The sequence below is a fragment of the Capra hircus genome, chromosome 17 (genome assembly GCF_001704415.2).
Source record: "Capra hircus breed San Clemente chromosome 17, ASM170441v1, whole genome shotgun sequence".
NCBI lineage: Eukaryota > Metazoa > Chordata > Mammalia > Artiodactyla > Bovidae > Capra > Capra hircus.
The window spans coordinates 985,026-1,012,638 of NC_030824.1; the positions used below are offsets into that span (position 1 = coordinate 985,026).

Genomic DNA, 27,613 nt, shown 5'->3' on the forward strand with positions numbered 1-27,613 from the left:
CAACTGATCCATTCTCTGACCTTGGGTGACTCAGATTTTCCGGGCACATGCGGAAACGCACGTCGGAGGGAGGAAGGAGAAGTGGCAACCCGGCGCCCAGGTCCAGGTTTAGCACAGTGGGCGCGGCCACCTTGCTCACCTATCCGACCCGGCTCTGCAGGTGCCTAAAGGGGCGGGCAAAGGAGCTTAGACACATAGCCCCGCCCCCCACACACTCTGCCTTCTTCATTGGGCCCCGAGAGTTCGAGACTCGGAACGTCACATGCGTGCGACCCGCGTGTAAAAGGGGGCGTGTCCCGCCGAGAAGGAGGAGACAAGATGGCGGCGTCCGTGGGGCAGAGATGTCTGAGGTGGCTGCCCGGGGTCGCGTGGCGGAGCAGGTACAACTGTTCGGGGATCCTGCCTCGGGGCGAGGGACGGCCCGAGCCAAGCCGGGGTCTGGAGAGAGGAGTCGTTTCTCTGTCGCGGGCTCGCCCTCAGGAGTGCTCGAGTGGAGACGGAGCCACTCACCTTCACCTCGAGCTCGGGCTCGTCCTCCGCCTAGGACGGTCCGAGTCTGGCCTAAACCTCTCTGTCCTTTCCACTCCACAAGGGACAAAAAAACAAAAATATAAACAACAAGCACCCTCTAAACCAGGTGAAATGGGCTGCGTGTCCGCCACTAGAGCCGAGGCAGGGCTGGACGCTTCTTTCTCTGGGAGTCGTATTGCTGGGAGGGGCGCCGAGATGTGGGAAGAGCACTGGAGTGGGAGTTGGGCGGCTTTCACTTTGGATTCTTGGACTCTGAAGTGAGAGGGTAGGATTCCGTAATCTCAAAATAGTCCATGATGGAAATAGGGTCTCGGTTACCCTGGTGACCGTCAACTCTTAGATTGTTAGAGGGGTCATAAATCCAGCCCTTTCTTTTTGGCGAAGTCGAGGCCCTGATAGACGGAAGGACTTGCTCAGTTCCACCCAGCCGGGTAGCAGCAGAGCTGAGACTCCTTCCCAGGTACCTCTGTGTCTCACGCAGGGACCTTTCCTTCAGGCTGCCCACCGTGAGGACATTCATTATTCGAAATAGCTTATGTAAGAACTAGCATGGGAGCATTTGGACTCTCGGAAAATGGATTAAAGTGTTGGTTGCTGTAACTCAGAATCTGTTGCTCGGTGTCATTTCGAAGAGCTAAGATTGTGAGACCCACAACTTTCGTGTTTCGGACTGGCTTCATTTTGTCAGCGTGAATCAGAGCTTGAGCTATAATTTTGGGAAGTAGAGACACTGGTTTCGGGGTGAGAGGGAACAGAAAATGTCATTGCCCTGGACAGGAAAGCTTCACTCTCCTATTATTAACTACTCAGAAATGGTGTAACTTCTCAGGAGAGGGCTCCGCAGTGTGGTGGTGACTGTTAGGATTTGAACAAGAGGGTCTCCGTTGTTTTATTGGTGCCAGGTGTGCTGTTTATGAATCAGTAGTAAAATGTGTCATAAGTTGGAAAGACTGAAAAAATGACTCTCATGTGTTTTTTTTTTTTTTTTAACGATGGTGAGGAAGATGACTTCACCCACTATCATTTAAAAAGGGAAAAAAGTCGAAACTTTGGTACCAGTATAGGTAGAGACAGCTGGATTTAGGTCCACTGTGTAGGAGGGGTGAGGATTTGGGTACAGTAATTCAGTTTTCAAAGCTGTTACATATCCAGATGGAAACTATATTGAGATGCAAAAAAACCCCAAAAGATAACATTTCCATGATTTTTAAGTAAAGCAGTGTCTGTTTGTGAGACATATATTTGAAAGCCTCATACTGCAGAGTTTTCCAGTAACTGAGTGATATATATGACAGGTGAGAGAATAGAGAAAGTAATTATAAATGATAATTTAGGGCCATGTTTCCTAAATTTGATAAAAGAATGGAGTGGGTGTTTATTAGTAAAAGAGATTTCCAGGTACATCCCCACAATGCTGCCAAATTCAGGCTCGGTAGGTGTAGGCTGGGGCCCTGGCAACTGTGTTTTTTATGGGTGCTCTGGACGATTCTTTGGTTCAGGCACATATGAACATAGTACCTAGGTGGTGCATGATCGTGTCAGGCCTTTCTTCAGGAGCATTTATGACATTCCTGCCGCTGTCAACTACAGTGCCAGGGATCAGGGGGAGGGGGGAGGGCAGGAGAAAAGAGAGGAATTAAAAGATAACAGGCCTTGCGTTGAAAGAACTTTACAGTTTAGTAGAAGCGAGAGGGAACACGGCTAAATAGTACGAGATAGAACATGGAATAGGCCTTAAGAAACCTGCCAGTTCATTTTCAGGAGAACTTGTCACAGCTCTAAAAAGCAGGAGGGACGCAAGGACTATAGGTAGTGTTACTACTAAATATGTTAAAGATACTTTAAAACTGGGCTTCGCTGGTGCCTCCGTGGTAGAGAACCTGCCTGCCAATGCGGGAGACGTGGGTTTGAGCCCTGTTCTGGGGAGATCCCACAGGCCGTGGAGCAGGCAAGCTCACCTGCGGTAACCGTCGAGCTGTGCTCTGGAGCCCGGGGAGCCGGAACTGCTGAGCCTTAGAGCCTGTGCTCCGCAACAAGAGAAGCCGCTGCAATTGGGAGCTCAGGCACCACAGCGAGAGAGTAGCTCGCACTCCCCACAGCTTGAGAAGCTTCGCAGCAGCAAAGCCCCAGCACGGTCAAAAATAATAAATAAATCATAAACATAGTTTAAAACTATGAATGTGGACACAGACCAGTTAGGGTGAACAGGGGTCACAGTTGATGTGGCCACCCCAGTGTGCCAGCTGAACATCACTTGTGTTACTTTTGATAAGAGTAATATGTAGCTAGATACCAGGGCCTGGGATTAAGGTTTTATGTGATTGTCTCATTTATTCCTAATGAGGTAGGTCCTGTTTTTAGAGGTGGAGAAACTGAGGCTTAGAATTAGTTAACAAGTGGCGGAATAGAGATCTGAGCCCCAGAGTCAGACTTAAGTGCTTAATCGTGGGCTTGCAGGGGGTGCACGTGGGTTCACCATACAGAAGGTAGATGTGATTGAACCTAGCAGTTCATTTTTCTGAAGCTTAATCTCGCTGTTGAGATTGAGGTCCAGGGGGAAGACAGACAAACCCCTGTATTCATCGACAAGTACAGACAGAAATAACGTGAATATATATAAAATCAGTTCATTTCAGGTAGTGAGAAGAAAAATAAAGGAAGTTAATTAAGGAGTTAGCGCTCCAAAGAGAGAACTCTTGGGCTTGTGGTCAGGAGGAAGCATTTGAGCAGAGAATTGAGTGAGGAGGGACTGAACCAGCTGGAGGGGTGTGCCCAGCGGAGACAGCATTGCAGGGGCGTGCGTGTGCAAGGGGTGGGGGTGGACGTGTGAGGAGAGGGGAAGTAGCAGGAGGTCTGGGGTTCAGGGGGCCACTTATGTAGGGTCTGTTTTGAAAAGGTCAGTCTGGATGTTCTGTGATAAATGGGACATGGAGGCCAAGCAGGGAGACCAGGCTAGTGCAGCTCTTCAGGAGCAGACCCAGTGGCTCAGGCCAGAGAAGAGAAGTAGGCAGATAAGGGTGTATTTTGAAAGTGGGGGCTTCGTGCCTCGTCAGTGGATTGAATGTGGACAGTGAGAAAGGACGGACTTGCAAAGGAGTCCCCTGTGCACTGGGGGAGTTGTGGTTTTGTCTGGGGTGGTGTATTAATTATAGCAGCGTTGCTACGGTAACAGGTAAATTTTAACATCTTGGTGACTTAACACAGTGGAAGTTTTTGTCTCTATCATGTAAGTCCAGGCCACTTCTCATCGGGAGGGCAGTGTGATTTGAGGGCCTGTCTCTTGCCATCGTAACACATGGCTGCCCAGGATCTGCATGTTTGCCTCCATCTAACAGGCCGGGAGGGGACCTGGGGAGTCTGAATGGTTCTCACAGTGGTTAGAACTCACTTCTAGGAAATCTCATCTGTTGGGTAGAGGAAGTGGATTTAATAACTGGCTGGCTAATCTCTGCCACAGATGGACAGCTCTGGGGGATGGAGCTGTTGAAGGGGAGTGAGGGAGGGTTGGGAATCTGTTTTGGACAAACTCAGTTTGAGGTGATTCAAAGTGAGGATGTTGGGTAGCCAGGTTGAAATATGGTCTGGAGGCCTCTGAAGTAGCCGTGAGGAGAGTCCTCTGTATCTGGCTGTTTAAAAGCAGACTGTGTGAACATCTCTAGGGCGAAGCCTAGACAAAGCAGGTGTCTGAGCCTCAGGCATGGCAGCTGTTTGAAGTTAGGGAGGCTGGACAGACAGAAAAACCAGGGTTCCAAAGGCTATGTGTGTTTCAAGAGGGGCAAGGTGTGAATGAAGGCGTTGAAAGAGACAAACTCCCAGTTACAAAACACCTAAGTCCCAGGCACTCACTGTACAGTGTGGGGCCAATAGTTACTAGTACTGTCTTGTGTATTTGAAAGTTGCTAAGAGAGTATTTCTCATCACAACAAAAATCTGCAAACATGCATGGTGAGGGATGTTTAACTAGTTTTCTTGTGGGGATCCTTCCACAATATATACAAATAGGGAATAATATCCTACACCTGAAACTAATATAATGTTACATTTCAGTTATACCTCAGTTGGAGGAAAAAAAAAGGAGGAGATCACCTGTGACAGATGCTGCTGAGAGGTCAAATAACACGAGGTCCAAGAAATGTGAGTAGGGGTTGGCAGGTGGAAGAGGTGACCTCGGCAGGAGGCGATGTGGTAGGAACAGAAGCCCGGAGAGACGGGAAGGCGAGGAAGTGAAGCAGTGAACAGTGCTCTTTCTGCACGCCCGCAGTGGCGTGGGCAGTGTTGTAAGATCAGAAAAAGTGTGGTGTTGATATGAGAATAAGAATGATCCAGAGATGAAAGACAAGCTGATGCAATGAGCTATTTGCCAGGCACTTGTTCCAGGAGCTGGGGCTGCAGCAGGGGATGGCGAGACCTTGACTTTGTTCTTGGGAAGATCTGAATGCAAACCAGCTGCCTGGGTGCTGTGCATCGGGTTACAGTGGATAAGCCCTGATCTCCCACTTGCACCTCCCCTAAGCAGCGCCCCCCCGCCGGGGGGAGGGAAGGAAAGGCCTTATTCAGCAGCCTGCAGCATGCTTTGAGTTGGGGGCTCAGCAGCAGTTCTGGACGCACAATGCAGCAGTGTGCGCCGCGCAACAATGCAGCCTTCAGCCAGAGTTTACACTGTGGCTCTGGGCGCTCGCCTTCGCAGTGGGAGTGTCCAGTCCAAGAGATGAGCATTGTGCACTCTGAAAGAACACTCGCCTACTGCAACACACCCTCCTTTGTGGTAGGAGCTGTCCGTCCATCTGGCCTCCAAGGGGGTGGTGACGGTCAAGGTCCCAGCCTTGTTCTGCACGCAGATCTCGGTCGCCTGTAGGAGAGTCAGAGTCACCCTGTTGGCACCATGCTGCGAGAGTCACTAAGTCAAGGAAGTTTCACAGGAGTAAATGAAGGCGTTTAAATCTGATCATGTTCACAGGATATTTATGTAAGACGTAACTACTAAGAATCCATGAGTGTAAATATTACTGTATGAAAGTCATAAATGCCATTCTATTTTCCACAAAAATAGCAGTTTAGACAATTATAATAGAGTGAATTTCTGCTTTCATAAAAGACTCCGAAGGAAAAAAAGAAACCCTTACTAACAAGGACATAGTTTCTTTGCTTTAGATTTCAGGTCAGTATTTGGGGGAACTGAAGTGCTATCTGAATTGAAGGTGGGGTGTTTGCTCTTTGATGAAGGAGAGAGCCGGTTGTTCATGAAAAATTCATCAGTGCTTTCCTTGCTCGCACAGTCACTTACTGCACTGGGGATGTGTCCTATTTCCCTAGGTAAAGAGGAAATGAAGAGAGACAAAGAATAAAATACTATTTCCTTACAGCTTGAAGCCATGAAAATGGTCATTTTTTTCCTCAGAATGCTTGAAAACCCTTTTACCCTGTGAAAGTAGCTTTTGTGGCCAAGTAGCCACAAATAATAATGTTAAAATTCCAAACAAGTTGAGTCTTCCAGACTCAAAGTAGATTAGAGTAGCTCAGCCTGATTTGTTTGCGTCATTCTTTCCCCAGGGTAAACATTTAAAGTTTAAAACTTCAGGGTATTCTCTGCTGGTCCCGTGGCTAGAACTCTGTGCTTCCACTGCTGGGGGCACAGGTTCAGTCCTGCAGGCTCCGTGGCACGGCCCGAAAAGAGAAAAATTTAAAATTTCAGCCACTGTATTAGGTTCTTTAATTAATAGGAGTTTGAGGCTACAAGGCTGTGCACAGCTCTTCTTTTGTGGTGAAGAAACATATGCTTTTTGTGTAAGTGCAGCTTTACTGCTTATCATGGTCTTAAGAAAAGAGTAATTCTTTTGTGAAAAAGTTTTAGACTTCAGAAAAGTTATGAAAATAGTACAGAGAATTTCCAAATGCCCTGTGCTCTGATTCCCCGTATTTTAGCTATATCTGCTTTATCATTCTCCCTTCTCTTCCTTTTTCTCTTTTTGTGAGTGTCTATATGTATATATTTTCTGCTGAAACACTTGGTGCCCCTTTACGTTTAAATTTTTGAGCCCTTTTCCTATAAGGATATTTTCTTATAAAACGACAGTACTGTACAGTGGTCAAAACTGGTAGATTAAATGGATGCAGTAGTATTATTGACTCTACAGATTGTATTCAAATTTTGGCAGTTGATCCTCTAATTTTTTTTAATTAAAAAAATGTTTAATGATTCCTTTTTGCTTGATTATAGGCGTCCTCACTGTGAAGATGTTGTCTTGAGCCACTTCCTTCAGTCCCTGAGGAAGCCATCTCTCAGAACCTTTTCCACAAGTAAGTAGCAATTTACTACTTACAAAAGACTGGACTGCCCAGGTGACACAGTGGTAAAGAATCTGCCTACCAATGCAGGAGGCTCAAGAGATGTGAGTTAGATCCCTGGGTGGGGAAGATCCTCTGGAGGAGGAAGTGGCAACTCACTCCAGTATTCTCGCCTGGAGAATCCCATGGACAGAGGAGCCTGGCGGCTGCAGCCTGTGAAGTTGCAGAGGCGGACGCAGCTGAGCGACTAAGCACAGGCACCAGCAGCAGGTAGAGACGGTGCTGGCCTCTGCTTCAGCGTGCTCATCAGCAAACTCATACAGACGCAGCACCTATTTCACAGGGCTGTCGTTAGACTCAGATGGAATTGTGCCTGTGAAGTGCTTAGAGTCCCTGCCCCATAGGTACCCCTGAAGCTTTAGCTGCTGTTATCCGATTATTTTTACTGGGTGAATATGTGGTGTTCCGTTGCTTGAATGTACCATTTGGTGTTGGACATTTTAGTTGCTCCTAGTCTTTTGAACTGTGGTGTTGGAGAAGACTCTTGAGAGTCCCTCAGACTGCAAGGAGATCAAACTAGTCCATCCTAAAGGAGATCAACCCTGAATACTCATTGGAAGGACTGATGTTGAAGCTGAAACTCCAATACTTTGGCCACCTGATGTGACGAACTGACTCATTGGAGAAGACCTTGATGCTGGGAAAGACTGAAGGCGGGAGGGGAAGGGGACGATAGAGGATGAGATGGTTGCATGGCATCACCGACTCGATGGACATGAGTTTGAGTAAGCTCTGGGACTTGATGATGGACAGGGAGGCCTGGCGTGCTGCCATCCATGGGGTCGCAAAGAGTCAGACACGACTGAGCGACTGAACTGAACTCTTTTTCTATTATAGACAGTTCGGTAGTAATGTATCTTTATGCATCCTCAGAATAAATTTGGTGACTTAGAATGGCTGCCTGAAAAGGTTTGTGTGTTTTATAACTTGGTATTTAGACCAAATTGCTCTTCAGAGAGGGTTGTCCCAGTCTCCCCTCCTGAGCAGAAAAGGCTCATGAGCACATCGGTTCCCCGCACCCACCTCAGCACTGGATTATGAACCTTTTGGATCTTTTAAGCAGTTGGTTGAATCTTTACAAAAATGTGTGTTGTTTTTATTATCTAGATACCCTTTTTATTCTGTTGTACCAAAAGCTGTTTTTGACTGCCGAGTAATCACACCTTGGGAATAAAATGAGATGATTAATGAGAATAAAAACAAAAGGCTTATTATTAAGGTAGTTAAATAGGGGCACATCTGAGTGTTACTTAAGTAGGACTTGCCTGTGGGAACATGTAAGACTCAACTTGAAGGATGGAGGGGAGCCTCAGAAATGAAGTCAGAATGTCGCAGATCTGCAGAAAAACTCTGCTTTTATAAAGCGACAAACACGGCCGGGAGGCAGGCAGGAGTGAAGGGCACCCCTGCTTCCTGCTTCCTGTTAGAGGAGTAAAGAAAGCCTGTAGAGAAAGAGGCCTATAATTGAAGCAAGGACCGATGTAGCCAAAGCACTGAGGAGGGTGTGACCCACCAGCCTGGGGCGCTAGCTTAGTGCCATGGGGCTGTGTACAGCAGGTCTCTCCTCACCAGATAATCCAGAAAGAGGGAAAAAAATGTTTCTTGCTTTCTGACAAGTTTTTCTGGTCAGAGGTAGACTATTTAGTTGTTAAGTAGTAAGGGTTCTTTAGGAATAATCAGAAGATGGAAGAGATTAATGACATCCATACTTGCTCATTAAAAAAAGAAACAGCAGGGAATTCCCTGGTGGTCCAGTGGTTAGGACTTGTCTAAGGGCCCAGATTCAATCCCTTGTCTGGGAACTAAAACCCCACGAACCTCTCGGCATGGCCAGAAAAAAAGAAAACCAAAAAAATCCTAACCCCTCTTCTCACTGTGCCAGTCTTCGCTCGCTGCCTTCACCTCGCTGCCCTTGTCTGCAGGTGGCCTCCTCGCCGTGTGTGTGTCTGTCTCCAGATTTTCTTTCTGTAAGTGGACGAGTCATATTACTAGAGCCCACTGTGGGGACCTTCTTTTAACCTGATTCCCTCTGTAGAGACCTGTCCCAGAAGGGTGACGGAGGTGTGGGGTCGGGGCCTCAGCATATAAATTGTGTGTGTGTGCGTGCTCGGTCACCAAGTCGTCTCCTGCGATTCATGGGGTCGCAAAGAGTCGGACATGACTGAGTGACTGAACTGAACTGAACTGAACTGGACTGCAGCCCACAGGCTCCTCTGTCCATGGGGGTTCCCAGGCAAGAACACTGCAATGGGTCGCCACTTCCTTCTCAGGGGATCTTCCTGACCCGGGGGTTGGACTCAAGTCTCCTGTGAGAGTTGGACTGTGAAGAAGGCTGAGCGCTGAAGAATTGATGCTGGCGGGTGGATTCTTTGCCATGGAGCCACCTGGTCTGGGGGACGTAGTTCAACCCGTAATGCCTGTTGAGCGTCTTTACGTGTACTTACCGGCCATTCCTGCTGGAGAAACATCTGTTCATATCCTTAGTGTGTTTTTACCTTATTTTTTGTGTTACTCGTTTTTGGCTGTGCCGGGTCTCTGTGGCTGCGTGGGCTTTGCTCTGTGATGAGCACAGGCTTCTCACCGCGGTGGCTCCTCCCGTTGCGGAGCACGGGCTCTGGGCTGGCAGGCTTCAGTTTCGGATCTCAGGCTCTAGAGCAGAGGCTCAACCGTTGTGACGGACATGCTTAATTGCTCCCTGGCATGTGGGATCTTCCCAGACCAGAGATAGAACCTGTGTCTCCTGCGTTGGCAAGCAGATTCTTTAGCACTGAGCCATGAAGAAAGCCCTTAGTATGTTTTTTAATTGGGCCATTTGTCTTTCATTGTTGAATTTTAACAGCTTATGAGATTTTGCCTTTGAAAGAATACTGGTGTCCAGTCAGAACTGGGTCTGGGTCATAAAAGTGAGATCAGAGAGCCTGTCCCTGTCTGGCCCTGTGGGTAGCCAGTAGGGCAACCTGGGATACTTCTTTGATCTCTTTGCATTTGATGTTTTCATCTTAAACTCGGTAGCTGTGGCGGCAGTCGAGGTACGTCGTCGTTTCACGGGGAGGACACGTGAGCCCTGACTGGGTAGACTCTGGAGGCAGCAGCGTCTCTGCAGTGGCTCAGGGCTGCTCCTGCCTGGCAGATCTCCGGGGTCCCGTCAGCTTTGCTGAGGGCTTATCCTAGCCTGCCTGTTGGTGCTGTGTTTGCATGCTTCAATGCTGTCCCTTCTCCTGGCTCAGCGTTTCCCTGTTTTTTTACAGATGCCAGGAAAGTCCACACGGCCCCTGCCCGCACCTTGTCCCTGCTGCGCCCCCTGCCCATTCTGGTCGCCACGGGTGGCGGCTATGCAGGGTACCGGCAGTACGAGAAGTACCGGGAGCGAGAGCTGGAGAAGCTGGGCTTGGACGTCCCGCCCAAGCTTGCCGGTCACTGGGAGGTAGGAACCGGGGGAGCTGCCTTGCGTCCTCCCAGAGCATGTCCCTCTGTAGATCGCCCCGAAGTTAAGCCGCCTGAGAAAGCAGAATGTGCTTTCTTGGAGCTCATGTCTCCAGTGGGTTTGGGGCGATGTGGAAGTCGTGTCAGGCTTCCCTCTGTCTTCAGACGCACCCCTCGTCTCCCCAAGGCCTCTTGAAATCTTGGGAGCTCATGCCTTCCCCTGGGGCTGGCGTCCTGGCCGTCATGCTTCCTCAGTCTGAGGGCGGGCCGGAAGGGCTGGACTGTGTGATGTGGATACGCTCTCACCAGGAACCAGACTGCAGCCGTCCAGTCTCTTTACCATTACTGTTCAAAATGCTCTTGGGCCGGGAAGTGGGGGTGCGGTTGGGCGTCACATAGTGACGGCTGCGGCTCAAGGGACGCGCCTGGGCTTCCCGCGGCACAGCGTCATTCCTGACTCCTGGTGGACGTTCAGTCAACGCTGAAATTGAATGTAAAGGTGTGAGTTTAACAGTTGCTTTCTCTTCACCCTTAATTTAACAAATGAAATGCCTGCACTGTCCGTAGACCGTGACCTGTGAGCGCAGAGACTTGACGGTATTCAGGGTGACGCGTGTGGGTTTCCCTGTGAGCCTCCCCATGTCATTAATCCAGCCCGGCTGCCCCCGCAGCCAGGGCCCCAGTCCTGAAGGCTGGCTCTGGCTGTGCGCCTTGGTGGCTGCGTGCACTCAGACCGCTTTCCTGGTTGTCTGTTTCGGGGTCGCACCCTCCGGACTCCGTTTGCTGAGGGGCCATGGCGCAGCGTGTGAGTCACGCTGTCTGTGCGTGCTGAGCGCCGCACACCTGTCGCTGGTGGCTTCCTGTGTAAACATAGCCTTCTTCCAACTAGTGGAGTACTTGTGAGACTGTGACCCATGACCCCACCGGAGTGTTAGACCCACGCTTCCCTCTGACCCTGAGCATCTGTCAGGCTGACCCACCCTGTGACCTGCTCACCTGCTTTTAGGAAATCCCCACTCATTTCCAAGGAATCCCAAGAGAATCTGCGTGTGCAAGAAATCTGCTTCCTCATTCACAAAAGACCAACGTCAGTGGCTTTTTTTAGCATCCATTGTTTGTAAAACTGGAATTCCTGCCATCTGTGAGTCAGTACCTGAAAGACAGTTGTCTGTAAAGAGGACAGGGTTGAATTAGCTCATAAGCTCTGGGCTCTGGACAGTGACGGGACATGGGGGCAGAGCGGCCCAGTGCAGCGCGAGCTCTGGAGGAGCTGGGCTTAGTGCTGGAAGAGGTGGGCTGAAGTCAGTCCTGCTCGCCCTCTCTTCCTCTGTAAATTGGTTGTTGGCTGTGCGGGCTGTCCGTTGCGGTGAGTGGGGCAGCAGTCAGGCTGCTCATCCCGGTCTCTCTTGTGGAGGAGCACCAGCTCTGGGCGTGCACAGGCTGAGTTGCCCCATCGCGTGTGTCATTGAACCCCAGCCCCCTGCATTGGGAGCGTGGAGTCTTAACTGTTGGACCACAAGGGAAGTCTCTCCTGTAAGAAATTTACAGTTTTAGGTCTGATATTTAGGTCTCTGATCCATTTGGAGTTGTTTTTTATGTCGTATAAGGTGAGTGTCTGACTTCATTCACGTGGATGTCCGGTGTGCCCAGCACTGTTGGCTGAAAAAAGGCTGTCCTTTCCCCGTTGAGCGGTGTCGGCCCCCTTCTGTGAATCAGTCTTATTCTCTCGTAAATGACAGAGATGATGGTAATGCTCTGACAGAATGTTGGAAAACGGGGAGGACACTCTTGATTCCCCCTGCTTCTCACTAGATGACTTGTTGTGTAATCGTGGGCTTTAGTTTTCGTGTATTTACTTCCTGTCTATCTCTGTTTTTAAACAGATATACAGTTGACCCTTAAACAATGTAGAGTTTGGAGGCACCAGCCTCCGTCCCTGCAGCAGTAAGAAACGCGCGTGTAACTTTACAGGCCACCCCTGGGGTGCGTGGCTCCGTGCCCTCCGTACCCTCCGTTTGCATAGTCCTGTGGTGCGTGTCTGTTGAGAACACTGCTTATAGGTGGCCCTCTGCAGTTCGTACCTGTGCCGTCCAGGGGCAGCTGCTCCTATTTCATATCTTTAGGTTGGTGCAAAAGTAATTGCGGTTTCAGATCATGAATTTTAAATCATTATAATTAGATTCAAACACATCTTTATTAATCAAAATAGGAACCATTACAATCAACACAACTTTGCCAATGAGAAATAAATTGATTTATTCCTGTAGTGTAAAAATCTGTCCTTCAGGATTTGATAAATTCTTGGAAAGCATTTTCTGCCTCCTGGTCATGGAAACGTTTTCCTTGCAAAAAGTTGTTGAGATGATTGAAGAAGTCGTGCTTGGTGAGAGGTCAGTGAATATTGCAGATGAGGCAAAACTTTAGCCAAATTCATTCAACTTTTGAAACATGGGTCGTGTGGTATGTGGTCAGGCGTTGCCATGGAGAAGATTTGGGCCGTTTCTGTTGACCAGTGCCAGCTGCAGACGTTGCAGTTTTTGGTGCATCTCATCGATTTGCTGAGCGTATTTCTCGGATGTAATGGTTTCACTGAGATTCAGAAAGCTGTAGTCGATCAGATGGGCAGCAGACCGCCAAATCGTGACCGTGACGCTCTCTGGTGCAGGGTTGGCTTTGGAAGGTGCTTTGGAGCTTCCTGGTCCAACCACTGAGCTGGTTATCACCGGTTGTCGTATAAAATCCACTTTTTGTTGCATGTCACAATCCTGTCGAGAAATGGTCTGTCGTTGTTAGAATAAAAGAAGATGACACTTCAAAATAAGTTTTTAAATTTTCGGTCTGCTCATGAGGCACCCACTTATGCAGCTTTCTCACCTTTCCGATTTGCTTGAAATGCCGAACAGCTGTCGAATGGTCAACGCTGAGTTCTTCGGCAGCTTCTTGTGTAGTTATAAGGGGACCAGCCTCGATGATACTCTCACTTGGTCACTGTCAAATTCCAGTGTCTGGCCGTTACAGCCCTGATCTTCACGGCTGTCATCTCCTTTGCAAAACTTTTTGAATCACCACTGCACTGTATGTTTGCTAGCAGTTTCTGGGCCAAATGCATTTTGTTGTGAGTGTTCTCCACTGCTTTAAGATCCATTTTGAACTCAAATAAGAAAATCACTCGAACTTGCGTTGTGTCTAACACCATTTCCATGGTCCGAAATAAATGTGAACTAGACAGCAAGCAGTAAGTCGTTAGCACAGAAACCATAAAGCGGGAAATGTATGTGACGATGTTGTATGCCACAACCTCACTGAAGAATGTATTCCAGTATCAAACAGCAAATTTCAACAATGCAAAAACTGAAATCACATTTGCACCAACCGAGTATGATGATTTTGCAGACTCCATGTGAGTACCAACTGTAAGTGACTCTGTTGCTGCGGTGGATTCTGGGCACGGGTGCTTTTTACCAGTGATTAATGCTGAGCCAATCTTTGCACATAGGCCTTCCCTTGGGCTGCATGCTGGGTGTGGAGTTGCTGTCTGAAAGGGTCTGGGCGCCTGCAGTCTGTGCTGTGTGTTTGGCATCTAAACCTCTTGTAGCCATCTGTAATGGGCATTGTCCATTAGGCATAGGATCGTTGTACGTGAACCACAGTGGGTGTTAGTGAAACCGTTGTCGCAGACATTATTCCTCTCATGTTCATTCCATACCACAAATCTTTGCGCTCCTTCACGTGCCAGGCCTTGTTGAGCTGCAGGGGATTCGCTAGTGAAGAGAACCGGAGTTCCCATCCTCAGAGAGCTGCCCTTATTAGGGGCTAAGACAGACAAGAAGCAGGCACACATGGGCAATGTCGAGGGTTGAAACGCTGCGGAGGAAGCACAGACAGGTACAGGGCACAGTGTCTTGGGCTGGGCAGCACCAGGGAAGGAAGGAAGGCGGGCCCGCTCAGAGCCGTGTGGGCTCCCGGGGCACCTGAGGGGCGGGGAGAGCCTTCCCGGCGGATTGGACAGAGCGCGCCTGTCGCTGTTGATGGGGAACAAGGGCCCCTGTGGCTGGAGGCCGGAGGGCGGGAGGACCCAGGGCGCCAGCTCTGCCTGTCTTTTGAGTGCGCCCTGAGTGATGTGGGTTCTGATCCGACTGTCCTGGCTGCGGTGGGGACAGGTTAGGGGACCTGTTGGGAGGCTCTGACAGGATCCCAGCAGATCAGAGTGGGAGCAGTGAGGAGGGGAAAGGCACTCGATGCTGTTTTTATTGAAGTGTAATTAATGTAGAATGTAGGTTACAGGTGTACAGTCCAGTGATTCACGAGTTTCAAGGCCATGCTCCATTTACAGTTCGTATAAATTGCTGACTGTATTTCCCGTCGTGCAGTACATCCCTGGGGCTCATATCCCTGGGGCTCATCTCGTGCGTGATAGTTTCCCCTCCCCCCCAGCCCGGGTCCCTCCCCCCGCCCCTGCGTGTCCCTGTGTCCCTGTCAGGCGCGCCAGCCCATTGTACTGTGTGGACTGCACAGTTGATTCTGGGTATGTGTGAGGGGAGAGTGCACGGGACGCACCGCTGGGTTGGATGTGGGATGGGAGTGAAAAACGCCCGGTGAGCTCTGACTCGAGCAGGTGGAGGGGAGGGAATGAAGAGCCTCCGGACTCGTGCTGTATTACGCTCTGTGGTCGGCTTTTCTCGGAGTGTGAGTCCCCATCAACATTTCTCACGTGTTTATTCTCTGCCTGTATTGGCTCAGTGTACTCGTCAGCTTAACATTTCAGTCTGATTGGCACGGACTAAGGAGCCCACCCTCCTGCGGCCCCGGTCGGAGCAGGACACCTGCCCTCAGAGCCAGAGCTGTGGCTGGGCGAGGCGAGGGCTCTTCCCCAAGTGCCTTTTCAGGAGCTCGTGATGTCCTTCCTGGGAAAGCTTTGGGTTCAGGGTCAAAGAGCCTGATCATTTTGGGCTGCTTGGGCCTGGTGTTTGGCCTCCGGGGGGAGGGCGGTCGCCCTGGGCCTCTGCTGAGAGGTGGCTTTGAGGGGACAGCTCTGCCCAGGGCTGGAAGGCCCCCCCCCCGTGCCCAGTGTGTCGCGCCGTCTGTGTGGCGGCTGTAATTTCACATACACCCCGCTCGTGTCTCCGTAAGTGCAAACGGGGAAACAGGCCTTCGTAAGTGCTTCTTACCGAGGGGCTGAAAGGTGCTCCAGCAGGTGGCCCGGGCGGCAGGCGTGTGGTGGGAGCACATAGGCCTGCCCACCCCAGGGGCTCCTGCCCCACGCAGGGGGGTATCTGGGGGCAGAAGCCTCCGCACCCCCAGGTTCTGGCACTTCTGAGGTGTCCCTTTCTGACCAGGCCTGAGGACAGGTGTGGGCATGTGGGCGGGGTGGAAAGGGTGGCCTTTGGAGCAGAAGCTGGCACACGTCCTCCTCCTGCACCAAGGAGCTGACTCCATGGAGATGGGGCCGAGGTGCAGGGTGGTGGTTGGCGGCTGCCTCTCCCACCAGGCGAGGAGCTGCCGTGTGGACAGAGAGGGGTTCTCGGGAGAGGCACTGTGTGCCAGCCTGGTCTGGGGCTTTCCTCCCCAGTAGTAGAATTTAGTTTTTCTGTGGCTTAAACAGTGTCTTCCAGTATTTTTATTGTGAGCATTTGAATAAGGCAGAAAAGTTGAGAGAAGAGCACTGGATTGATGGGCGTGAACGTTTCAGTGTATCTGCTTCGTTTCTGCATGCATCTGTGGACTCCCCTCAAAGCCACTGAAAGAACATTGCAGACGTTGTGAAATGAAACTTCATCCCTCCACACTTCAGTCCACATCTGAGCATAGGATGCAGTTTGTTGTCGTCTCAGCTTAGCCTCAGGGTGCTCAGGGAGCAGTCCCTGTGTTAACACCAATTCCTTGGTTCCGGCTCAGTTTGGTGTTTTTAAAAGGAAGGTGCGGCATTCCAGCTGTGAAAAGAAAGAAAGCCGGATCAGCCTGTTGTCCCCCACCCACCGCCGGCACTTGGCATCTCCTTCCCTCCATGAGCCTGGACAGTGTGGAGCTTGTTTTACATGTTTTTAAACTTCCGGTAATTGTCACAGCTTTATTGTTCCTCTCTGTGAACAGGCTGCTTTGAAATAAGAATGGCACAGGTGTAAACACCTGGTCCCATGCTGGCAGGGGGTGGGCATTCAGTAAGTGCTGTTCTGCTTCTTACCTCACAGGTGGTGAGAAGACAACTCTGGATGTTAAGATGGGCAGACAGTCCAGTTGGTGGGAAGCAGACCTCCAGCCTTTCCTCTCCCCTAGCCTAGGGGGCACCTGTGCCTGGAGCCCTGAGGGGGCAGGGAATGGACGAGGCTGGGCTCCAGGCAGGAGGGGCTTTCTGCTGGGCTGCCTTATCCCCTGCAGCCTGTTTGCTCTCTGGGCGGCAGAGAAGTCATCGGGCTGGTGGGACTGCTAGGAAACACTGGAGAGCCCCATGGGGGAATTTGGCAGGGCTGTGAGAAGCCCTTGGATCAAGAAGTCACCCGAGGGCGCTCCGTGCTTGTCCCGGCTCCTGCCAGGCTCCTGCCAGGCTGATGACCTGCCGCTGGCTCCCTGTGCCAGCCTTGGGACGCCGGCCATCACTCTTCTTCCTCAGGGGCCTCCACTAGCCCCAGGCAGTGAGGACACCTGCCACTCCCTGGCCCCCTGGCTCAGCAGAGCACGGTGTTCAGGGTGTGGGGAGGGGCTGGGCGCCGTCCTTGGTGCTCTGGCCCAGTGGCTGGGGGCCTGCAGAACCTTGCGGTGGCACTAGGTGGCACTCCCGCCCAGGGGCGTCCAGGCAAGGTGGCCATGAAGGCCCAAGTGTGGCTGGCCAGAAGGGGCCTCATTCGGGGAGAGTGCACCTGCCAAGGGGTTTTGTTAGTCCCAGAAACCATGCTGAGTTTTGTCTGGAATATGGTCCAGAAGGCATTTCCCTCCTGAGGTACACGTGGTGGAGGGCAAGTTAGAAAGCGGGAGCGCCGGTCTCAGGGCTGGTTTACGCGTTAAATAAGCACCGACCAGCCTGAGAGTTTCCAATGATCCCAGAGGAGCGCAGGTCCATGTGGAGCAGCCCAGCTGGCCCTTTGACGGTGGGGAGCAGCAGTGCTGCGGGGGCTCGGAGGATGGAACGCTGGGCTCTTGGGCCACGTTTGTCACCCCCTCGCTTCAGGTCTGGGTGCACTGCAGGCTGTGGGGAAGCCGGGATGGTCTCCCCGGGTTTCCGGATCTGAATTTTCTTGTTAGGATTGTGTATCAGCATCTTCTGTGCTCTAACTCCTCGTCATGCCATCGTGAGTGGTGCTTGGTTGGAGCTCTAAGCTCAGAGGGGCCTGGAGGCTCACTGAGAATGCTGGTGTGCTCCCCTGCCTCCCAGTTCCTGCTGGCGCCCCGTCCGGTTGGGTGCAGTCCCTGAGGGAGGAGCCTCCTGTCCTCCCCCTCCTCCCCGCTGAGATGCCCCGGGCTGTGGTTTGCTGCGGAGCCCTGGGTTTGGTGGATCAAGATGCCCGCGGTGTGTGGGCTGTGCGTCCCACTGTGCCTTCTTCCAGGCGGCCTTGGCCTCCCCTGCCCGTCTCCTCACAAGCCCTAAGGCTTCCTGAAGAGGAAGAGGCTCGTCTTCTAAATGTTGCTCCGGAAAGTGAATTCCCCATGGTCAGAAGATGCTGGGGTGGTCCTGCGTGCTCTCTGTGACTGAGTAGGGGTGGTGGTGCGCCCCTGAAAACTGGCTCGTTCCATCCCATGTTGCCCGAGTGGTTTTGGTGGGCATGGCGGGTAGGGTGCTGAAGCCTGCAGGCTGGGCCCCCACCATCCAGTGGGGCAGGAAGGTGGAGGAGAATCACCCCACAGGTCTCGAGGCCTGCGAGGAAGCCTGCGGCAGGGCGGGCGGGCCCTGCCCACTGGGCCTCCTGTGCTGGTCTGCACTGGGGGTTTCTGTGTCAGGGGTATCTGCCTGGAGAAGAGGGCTAGGGGCGGGAAGCAGCCTTTGTCCTCAGGCTTGGGTGTGAGAGGGAGCGAGGGCTGCGCCGCCTTCTGTCAGCTCTGCGGGCTGGCTGGAAAAGGTGGCCGGAGGGCGAGGCCCGCACCGGAGGAGGCCCGGCGGCGGACCCCTCTTCCTGCCGCTCCGCGGCCCCGCCCCGCCCCGCCCCTTAAAGGGACCCCGGCCGGGCGGGCGCCGCCGAGCCTGGCGTCCGGCCCCCGCCCCGCCCCGGCGGCCTGAGTGGCTGCAGCCCGGCCCCCTGCCCGCCCCCTGCTTCCGTGGAGCGGCGCCTCCCGGCAGTTCAGTCGCGCGGGCGGCGCGGACACGAGCGGAGCCGACCACCTGCGGGTGAGTGAGCGCGCGCGGCCGAAGGCCTCGCCCAGCGCGGGGGGCCCTCGCCTCCTGGGCTGTGGTCACCCCTTCCCGCCGGGGATCTGGGGAGCACCCCGCTCCCTTCCCGGGTCCTCACCGGGCTGTGGCTTCCCTGGCCCCACACGGTGGGTCACGGGGCCGGCGGGTGAGCTCACTTCCTCCGCGTCTTGTAGCATCTCTTCGCCCCACAGCCCGGAAAAGGGAAACCCGGGCTGCTCGGGGTCTTCCCTGCGCCCAGTTTCCTCAGTGCTGCCGGGGGCTGGCAGTTGTGGGGAGGGAAGCGGGACCACGGGCCGGAGGGGGTGAACCCGCCCTTCCCGGAGCCCCGCTCCCCGCTGGTGCCAAGGACTGTCCTGGAGAAGGCTCCTTTCCTTGAGGGGAGCTAAGAACGACTCCTGCCGCCTCCCTGCACCTCCCTTGAAAGAGGCGCACCTGGACCTTTCTTTTTGCTTCCTCTTCTTTCACCGGAGGCTTCCCCAAGATGGCTCACCCATTTCACAGGGAGAATCCATTTTCTTGGTTCCCTACTTCTGACATTTTGTCCCCTCTAGCTCTGGCACTTGCGGAGGAATGGTTGGTGGCCCCACCTGGACACAGCTGCCCTGTGACTACCCCACAGAGCAGGCGTGTGCACCGCAAGTCAGGCCGGGGACACGTGGTTTGGGGGCACTGGGGGTTGCCTGCCGAGGCTTCAGGCCGGGTGTCTGGCACCCCGTGAGCTTTCCACACAGAACACCATGGCCCCGGCTGACTCGTGCAGGATGTGAGGGGTGGGCGGGGACACTGCGGCCCTGCTAGGGTGTGAACCCCAGAAGAGCTCTCCTGACAAAGGTGAACCCCTCCAACTTGGTCTTCTTGAGCCCACCCTTCCTGCTCACATCATTGCTGCCCTGGGGTTGGGCCTTCTCTGCCCTGTTCCTTCCGTCCTCCCAGAGCGTGGGTCTGAAAGGGAGGGGGGGCCGTCAGGAGCCAGGGCTGCGGGACGAGACTGCGCTAAGGTTTTGGGGGGAATGGAGGTGTGGGGTTTCTGAGCCTCCAGACAGGTGACCAGGAGGAATGGTCCTTCCCCTTTCAGATGAGGGGACTGAGACCCAGACAGCACCTGCGACTTGCCTTTCCCAGCTCGCAGGGTGAGGGTGGCGGGGGCATCCAGGGTCACAGCCACCAGATGGTCCCCGTCCCCCACCAGAGCCACTCTGTGTCCTCACGTTCCGCATGGCTGGCTCTTAGGTTGCCCAGTGACTTTGAACTCCTACTGGTCCCAGCCCCATCTTATCCCACAGAGTGTCCTTGGGACTCTAGGGAGAGAGGGAAGGTGTCTGTACTTCTCTGCTTCCGGGTGCCCTCCTTGCAGAGTCCTCATTCAGGCCTGAGTGCCCCAAGTTGCACTCAGGGAGCCAGAGAGGGAGAGAAGGCTCTGGCTTGGCCTCCAAAGGCCACTGTAGGCACAGAGGGCTAGTGGGGCTCTGAAATGGGAATGCCCTGAGTTAGAAGGGGTGACCTCTAGGGACTCATTCCCGCCATTGTGCAGCTCTGAGCTGGTTGGTGCTTGAGAGACAGCTGAACTTGTGTCTGCTTCCTGGGGGCCTTTGGGGGTGCACCGATGGTGATTTAGAAAAAATCTGACCCTGGTCTCAGTGTCCCATTTTAGAGAAGGCGGCAGAGTAGTGGCCGAGACAGGACTGAGGCATGCAGACTTGGGGCTCCTCAGGGCAGTTCTGGAGTGCCTCCAGGATAGCAGCTCCTTGGGCTGGGTCCCCCCAGAGCCCCTGGACTGGAGGCTCTGGGAGAGGATGCAACGCAAAGGCACACGCGGGGATCTGCTTTGAGGGCCTGACGTTTTGGAATGAGCTGGGTTTGTTTGTGGGCTCCTGAATGTGCCTGACAAACATGCAGAATCGGTGACGGTCCTGCCAGGAGGACAGTGAGGAAAACTGCCCCAAGGACGTCTAGCTCCTGTCCAGGCCCACAAGACTTCACCAGCCCCCGCCAGGAATCCAGTTTTCTAGAGGGGGATGGGGCTCGAGTGGTGAACCTGGTCCTGAAGCCTAGCTCCATGCTCAACCCCAACTGCCTATCTCCCCACTGGGCCTGCTTCTCTTGGGAGCCAGCAGGCAAGTTTGGGGTCTCAGGTGGGGCGGGCTTGCTCGTAGGTGGGCAGGACGTCCGCTTGGGCCTGGCCCTTGGGCAGAGGAAATCTGGGTGGGCACCCTCTGGCCACTCAGGAAGGTGGCCTGGGGAGATGGGCGTCCTGGTTTGAGATGGGGCAGAAATCCAGTTGAACATCCGAACCTTAGTTGGCCTGGTCCAGCCCCATGGCCGCGGACACCCAGGGAGCCGGCAGTTGCCCATCCTCCTTGAGCGAGGTGGGTTTGCCCAGGGCGGCGGACGTCCAGCCGAGTTGGGGCCTCTTGCTCTGCCCCTGCTCGGTAGCCGGGCGGGAGCAGCCCTGGGCCCCCGTGGGTCTTCCTGTGAAGATGCCGCCAGGCTCGCGGGTCAGCAGTGTGCTGGGCAGACGGGACTCGGGGCGGCCGAATGTTGCTCCCCCTGCCCGTCGGCTGCGAGCCGGGCGCCCTCGCCCCACGGTGCCGCTCCTCCCGGGAGAGAGGGGAGGGCGGGGCGGCGGGTTTCCCCGAGGGCGCCGGGCTGCCCCTCTTCTGAGGAGGGAGGGGTGGAGAGCCAGAGCAGGCCAGACGCCGGGTCCCAGCGCCGCGCCCTCACCCCTCAGAGGCTACTCTGTCACCTGAAAGGGAAAGTGGGTCAGGTCCCGGCGAGGGAGGGGCGGCAGGGCCGACCTGGGTGCCTGCCCGGAGCGCGGGGCTCGGATTCCCGCTTGGGCCCGGCGGCGCCGAGTCCCCTCCCTGCCGGGAGTGGGCAGGTGGCCAGGGACACAGCGGGCCGAGCAGGTCCGTGACCCGCGCCTGTCTCTGCAGCAGCCCCGACGTCTCACCCGCGCCCCCGAGCCTTCGACCGGACCGAGCCGGGGCGCGGTCCCCCCAGCCGCCACCTCGGGCCGAGGAGCGGTGACAGCGCAGCCCCGGGGGGAAGGGAGCAAGGAGGAGAGACAAAGGCGCGCGCCGGCCCCGCCTCCTTGCGCCGCCCACCATGTGTCAGTCAGAGGCGCGGCGAGGACCCGAGCTCCGCGCGGCGAAATGGTGAGATGCCCACGGCCGCGGCCTAACCCCGCCGCACCCCGCGCCGACCTCCGGAAGGTCCGCGTTCGCGTCCAGCGGCTCCGCGGCGGAGGCAGGGGGCTAGGGGCCCAGCTCCCGCGGCTAGAGGGGCCCACCCCGGGGGGGCCGAGTCCAAGAGCCCGCTTCAGGTATTGGTGGGGGCCCGCCGGCTGTTGGCCCGGTGTCCACGCCGCGCCCCCGCCCCGCTCGGGCGCAGCTTCTCTGGGATTGGCCCCCGCGCTTCTGCAGAGCGCAGGGTGGGCGGGAGGAAGCCGGGGCAGAGGAGTGGCGTGTCCGCCCTGGCCTGGCCCCTTCCCATTTCGTGGGCCTTTTTAAAGGGATGGGAGAGAATGATCGCGGAGGGTCTGGTGCGGAGGCAGCGCTTCCAGGGCCGCCGCTGAGCTGCAGGGCCTGGCCCTCGGCTCAGCTCCCCGTCTTCTCTGCTTCGTATCAGCTGTGCTGCCTTTGTTCCTTGGGTGGTTGAGCAGCTGGGGGCAGAGGACCGAGCTGCTCTGAGCGCGCTCAGGCGCAGATGGAGCCTCCTGCTCCAGTTGAGTGTAGTGTTTTTGATGAAACCGAGGCACCAGGACATTCTCCGAGTGGGTGATAGAGTGGTCTCTAAAGCCCACACTGGGGCCTTGAGAGCATCTAGGTCCTGGGTCTGTGGCGCGGCGACCTGGGCCTCGGTGTCACGACTCAGGAAGAACTTAGCCCGGTCTCTGGCTCCCCTGAAACTGAGCCTTTGCTGACTGTACCGAGTTGGGGCTGGTGTGGTCGGGGGAAGGCCCACCTACCTTTACTGGAAGGAGGGGCTTGGGTCGGGTGTGTGTGGCCCCAGCAGGCCTGAGGGTTGGTAGGGAGTTTAGCGCCACCACCCTCTGGATTGTTGCAGAGAACCTGAGGTGACGTAGAGGGACAGCAGGGTGGGTGGAGCAGTAGCCGTGAGGGGTGTGTGTGTGCACCTGCGTGTGTATGTGTGATCTTACCAGGCCCGATCCCTTATCAGGTGAGGAAATAAGAGGCCTGGTCAATGGAGAGATTTACCCAGATCCTGTGCTGCCAGAGGCTTGGGGGCTCAGCCTAGCTCTCCTTGAAGCCCATGTGAATGGAGCCGGCCTCAGGCAGGTGGGGACTGCCCAGCGGGCGCTGTCTACACTGCCTCCTTGGTGCTCGGCCCCAAGGTCCGAGACAGGGCCCCTGCCAGGTTGAGAAGCTATTCTGAGCCGTCTCAGGTGACAGGCAGGTAGAGACTGGGAGGTGAGCGCCGTCAGAGGCAGCCCAGCCCCCGACTCAGAGTGCAGTTGGTGTGAGGGGGTCCGGCCAGTGTCACCGGCTCCATGGAGAGGCAGGCGAGCTTGCCGAGGGCGGGAAGGGTGGGGCCCCTGGTCCCCTGCTGACCGCGGCCGTGCGCGGACCTGTGCCCTGCAGGTTGCACTTCCCTCAGCTGGCCCTGAGGCGGAGGCTGGGACAGCTGAGCTGCATGTCCAAACCCGCCCTGAAACTGCGCTCCTGGCCCCTGGCGGTCCTCTACTACCTCCTGCCCCTCGGCGCCCTCAGGCCCCTCAGCCGGGTGGGATGGAGGCCTGTGAGCAGGGTAAGTGTGCGGGGGCTGCCGGCCCTGCCTCCCCACAGCAGGCCGGAGGGGGGTGCCCAGTTATCTGGGCAGAGGTGGTGCTGCGGGGCCTGAGCCCTTCAACAGATGCTGTTGGAAGGCGAGTTGGTGGAGGGGCTGGGCTGGTCGGTGGTCATGTGGGCTGTGGACAGGTGACGGGAAAGGCCCGTCATTCACGGCCTGCTCTCTCTTCCTGCATTCCTGCCATGTCAGTGCTCAGTTTCTAGAAAGAACCCACATTGGGCATTCAGAAAAGGGTGTGTTTCATCTCCTGTGCCTCAGAAAAGAGCTTAGAGGTGATTTTGAGAAGAATCAAATTTCTGAACCCGAGAGGGCAGTTCATACACGCAAAAGCCTGTGTGCCCTCTTTGGGTAGGGAAGCCTTTGAGGACCCAGGAGCCCCCAGCAGGGCTACGTGAGGGCCCTGGGCAGCCCAGTGGGTGTCGCCAGGCTTGGAAGCTGAGGGTACCTTTGGGGCACTGCGCATTAGGCCTAGGGACACAGGGCAGCCCTGGGCCACCCCCACAGATAGGTATCAGCTGGGAGTGCTAAGAGCTGCTAACTCAGTGCCTCTTTAGAGGTGTTTAAAGTTGGGAGTGGAATTGCTTTTGCACCCTGGGGACTTGGTGTCTTGGCATCGTTCAGCAAGCAGCAGCCACCAGTTAAAGCAGGTCCCACAACAGCACCTCAGATTTAAGAGCTTGGGCTGGAGGGTCTGACTGAGGTGCAGTCCCCTCTCCTGGAGGAGCTTCGGGCAGGGAGGGCTGTGTGGACTGTGAGGCCCTTGGAGTAGAGGTGTCAGTGCCCGGCACTTCTGCCCGAAAGCCCCTGTGCTCAGGGCAGGCTGAGCACGTGCACTTGGGAGTGTGGACGTGCCTGACCACCGAGAGCCGACTGCTCCTGTGCTGGTCTGGTACGCCCGCAGCACTGCCCACCGCAACCTGTGTGACCACATCCGACCCTTGTATGCCCGTCCCCAGCCAAGAAACGGGGTGGGAACACTGCAGGAAATGGCTGACACCTGAGCTATGTGAGTCACTGCGGAGGCCCCACCAGTACTGTGTGTAGAGACTTGGAAGCTCAGTCTGGTTCCTGGTGAGAGACCACCATGTCACAAAGCCCTCGAGGGTCCCAGCTGCTCGGGCCTCAGAGCTGGTCCCTGTGGGGGGGTCCTGGGGCTGCGTGCACGGCGTGGCACACTCACCTGCCCTCGGGACCTGCAGGTGGCCTTGTACAAGTCGGTGCCAACGCGCTTGCTGTCGCGGGCCTGGGGCCGCCTCAACCAAGTGGAGCTGCCGCACTGGCTGCGCAGGCCCGTCTACAGCCTGTACATCTGGACTTTCGGGGTGAACATGAAGGAGGCCGCTGTGGAGGACCTGCACCACTACCGCAACCTCAGCGAGTTCTTCCGGCGCAAGCTGAAGCCGCAAGCCCGGCCCGTGTGTGGCCTGCACAGTGTGGTAAGGCCCGACCCGCCTCCCGCCTCCCGCCTCCCGCCTCCCGCCTCCCGCCTCCCGCCTCGGTGCCTTTGGGCACTGCTTCCAGGCTGGACCCCCAGGGGGGCCTGGCCCTGTCCTCCACACCCTCCCCTGCAGCGAGCCTCTCCTGACCCTTCCAGATCAGCCCCTCAGATGGGAAGATCCTCAACTTCGGACAGGTGAAGAACTGTGAGGTGGAGCAGGTGAAGGGGGTCACCTACTCGCTGGAGTCGTTCCTGGGCCCCCGCACGCCCACAGAGGACCTGCCCTTCCCCCCAGGTGGGTCCTGGCCCGTGGTGCTGGGTGCCAGCAGGTGGAGGGTTGGGGAGGGAGGGAGGCCTGTGGACAGGAGACCCTCTGCCCGCAACTCAGGCCTCCCTGGAGCCGGCGTCCGGGTGGCACAGAGGGCTCTGAGCAGCTGGCCCGCATCTGCCCACAGCCGTGCGCCACCGCTCCTTCAGGAGCCAGCTGGTCACGCGCGAGGGGAATGAGCTCTACCACTGCGTCATCTACCTGGCCCCCGGGGACTACCACTGCTTCCACTCCCCCACTGACTGGACCGTCGCCCACAGGCGCCACTTCCCAGGTAGGCCGGGCCCGGCTGCCCCCGGGAGCCTCGGACGAGCGCCTCAGCTGCTTCCTGCTGGAGGCCCGTGGGCTCCAGAGTTGGGGGCAGAGCTGCGTGTGGGGGTGCAGGTTGGGGTCCAGCTGCCCCGCATCTGGAATGGCAGGCCGGCCGGGGAGTACCAATGTCTGACCCACAGGCTCCCTGATGTCTGTGAACCCCGGCATGGCCCGCTGGATCAAGGAGCTCTTCTGCCACAATGAGCGGGTGGTCCTGACTGGGGACTGGAAACACGGCTTCTTCTCGCTGACGGCCGTGGGGGCCACCAATGTGGGCTCCATCCGCATCTACTTCGACCGGGTAAGCAGGTCCCACTAGAGCCCAAGGGCTGGGCCATTCTGGGCTCCCCGCACCATCTCCCGTGCAGCCAGAGCTGCTGGGGCTGCGATTTCTAGGAAGGCGGGTCCCCCACCCCGGTCTAGAGGTGGCTGCAGGGGGAGGGAATTAACCTCCCTGCTTGGCACTTGCTTCTGCTGGAAACCCAAGGGGAGCCTGGGTCCGGGGGAGCAGGCAGGTCCGGCTCCTCCAGTCCTTCCGGCCCCAGGTCACAGCAGATCAGGGGCTTCAGCGCAGCCCTGGCCCGTGGCCCGAGCTCCTGTCCCCACTTCCCTTCCCAAGCAGGGTGGGGGACAGGCTGTGTCCACGGCCCACATGCTCTGTCCCCGCCTCCCAGGACCTGCACACAAACAGCCCCCGGTACAGCAAAGGCTCCTACAACGACTTCAGCTTCGTGACGCACGCCAACAAGGAGGGCATTCCCATGCGCAAGGGCGAGCACCTGGGCGAGTTCAACCTAGGCTCCACCATTGTGCTCATCTTCGAGGCCCCCAAGGACTTCAACTTCAGTCTGCAGGCAGGACAGAAGATCCGATTTGGGGAGGCTCTGGGCTCCCTCTGAGCCTCCTGCATGGCTGCGGCTGCTGAGGGTCTTTTCAAGGGGACCTCTGAGGCTGTCTAGGGAGGGGACCGCAGGGTCTGACCAGGCAGGACCTGGGTGACTTCCGTCCCTGCTTCCAGGGTGCAGACAAGGTCGTCAGAGCCCATCATGCCCTATACCGCTGTCACCACCCGCGCCCCTCCCCCCCCCCCCCCCCGACCAAGAGAAAGCCTGGGCCAGGGTGATGGAGTCCCTCTTGGAGACTTTTTAACGTCTCGGAAAAACTGGCTCTTTTACCTCCCGGCTGAGCATTCGGTTGGCCCCAATTTCCGTTCTGAGATAAGCGGTAGTTAAGGTACCTTCTTGCTGCTCGTCTTGTCACTGCTTTCTGGCCTCCGCCTCTGCTTCTCCTGCACAGGGTGAGGTGCCTCCTGGCACTGACTGTGGGCCCCACACCGGGGCCGGTGCTGCAGCTGCTTTCTGTCCCTGAGTTTGCTCCACCTTGCTTGTTGGGAAAGACTGCCTTCTCTCTTTGCACTTAAGACTGAACACGTCACCTGCCAAGACTCTGCCAGCAGCTTCCAAGGGTGGCCTCTGGTGGCTCAGTGCTTTGCAGACACTGGCGAGTGACCTTCTGGAGCTGGTAGGACCCATATTGACCCCCTGCAGTGGTGGCCCAGCTGGGACCAGGGCGAGCTTGTGTCCCCTCCCTACATCCAGGCCTGTGTAAATACGCAGAAGTTGCTGCTGTTGATCAGGGGCTTACACTGGAAACAAACGAGCCTTGTTGATGTCTTTGGTGTGTGACGGAGGGGGCTGTCAGTGCCTAGAAGCCCTGTCCCCAAGTAACAGATACTAACAGGTACGAGGTCCTGAGGGGGGCGGGGGGAGGACCAAGTTTCATGTTTCCTGGGGATGCTGTGAATTTCTCCTGCAGGAGAAGCCATTTGAACTTTTTCAACTGTATCAGTAGCACAGTATTTTTGTATGAAAAGTGGGAGACTTCTGAACAGTGATTCATTTAATTGCAACATTTTGAAATAAACTAAAGAACATTGCTGCTCTGCATTCTGTTCCTGGATGTGGTGACTAGCACAGAGCCCGCCGTAGGGCCTGGACCCGAGCGATGCAGGTGTGGACGGGCTGGCGCCGGGCCTGCAGCTCGTGGGCCAGCTGCTGGATCTGCACCTCCACCTGGGGGGACGGGGGGC

The 27,613-nt window shown here is 55.7% G+C and overlaps 2 protein-coding genes across 7 annotated transcripts in view; one reads left to right on the forward strand and one right to left on the reverse strand.

Annotated features, from left to right (window-relative positions):
• Positions 269-27,470, forward strand: PISD (phosphatidylserine decarboxylase). Of its 6 annotated transcripts, none has more exons than XM_018060938.1 (10): positions 269-380; positions 6,749-6,828; positions 10,125-10,300; positions 21,571-21,959; positions 23,239-23,404; positions 24,646-24,882; positions 25,041-25,179; positions 25,340-25,486; positions 25,665-25,825; positions 26,199-27,470. In XM_018060938.1, the coding sequence occupies exons 1-10, from the start codon at positions 319-321 to the stop codon at positions 26,421-26,423; spliced, it is 1,782 nt and encodes a 593-aa protein (XP_017916427.1). In that variant the 5' UTR covers positions 269-318; the 3' UTR covers positions 26,424-27,470. The 6 variants fall into 6 exon arrangements, with proteins under 6 accessions (XP_017916427.1, XP_017916430.1, XP_017916429.1 ...); XM_018060939.1 differs by lacking the exon at positions 269-380 and adding an exon at positions 4,565-4,665; XM_018060940.1 differs by lacking the exon at positions 21,571-21,959 and having other exon boundaries at positions 325-380.
• Positions 27,409-27,613, reverse strand: part of SFI1 (SFI1 centrin binding protein) — a 79,496-nt gene continuing 79,291 nt past the window's right edge. Inside the window, 1 exon segment of the mRNA XM_018060927.1 lies at positions 27,409-27,596. Within this exon segment, the coding sequence (XP_017916416.1) occupies positions 27,492-27,596 (105 nt within the window). The 3' untranslated portion in view covers positions 27,409-27,491.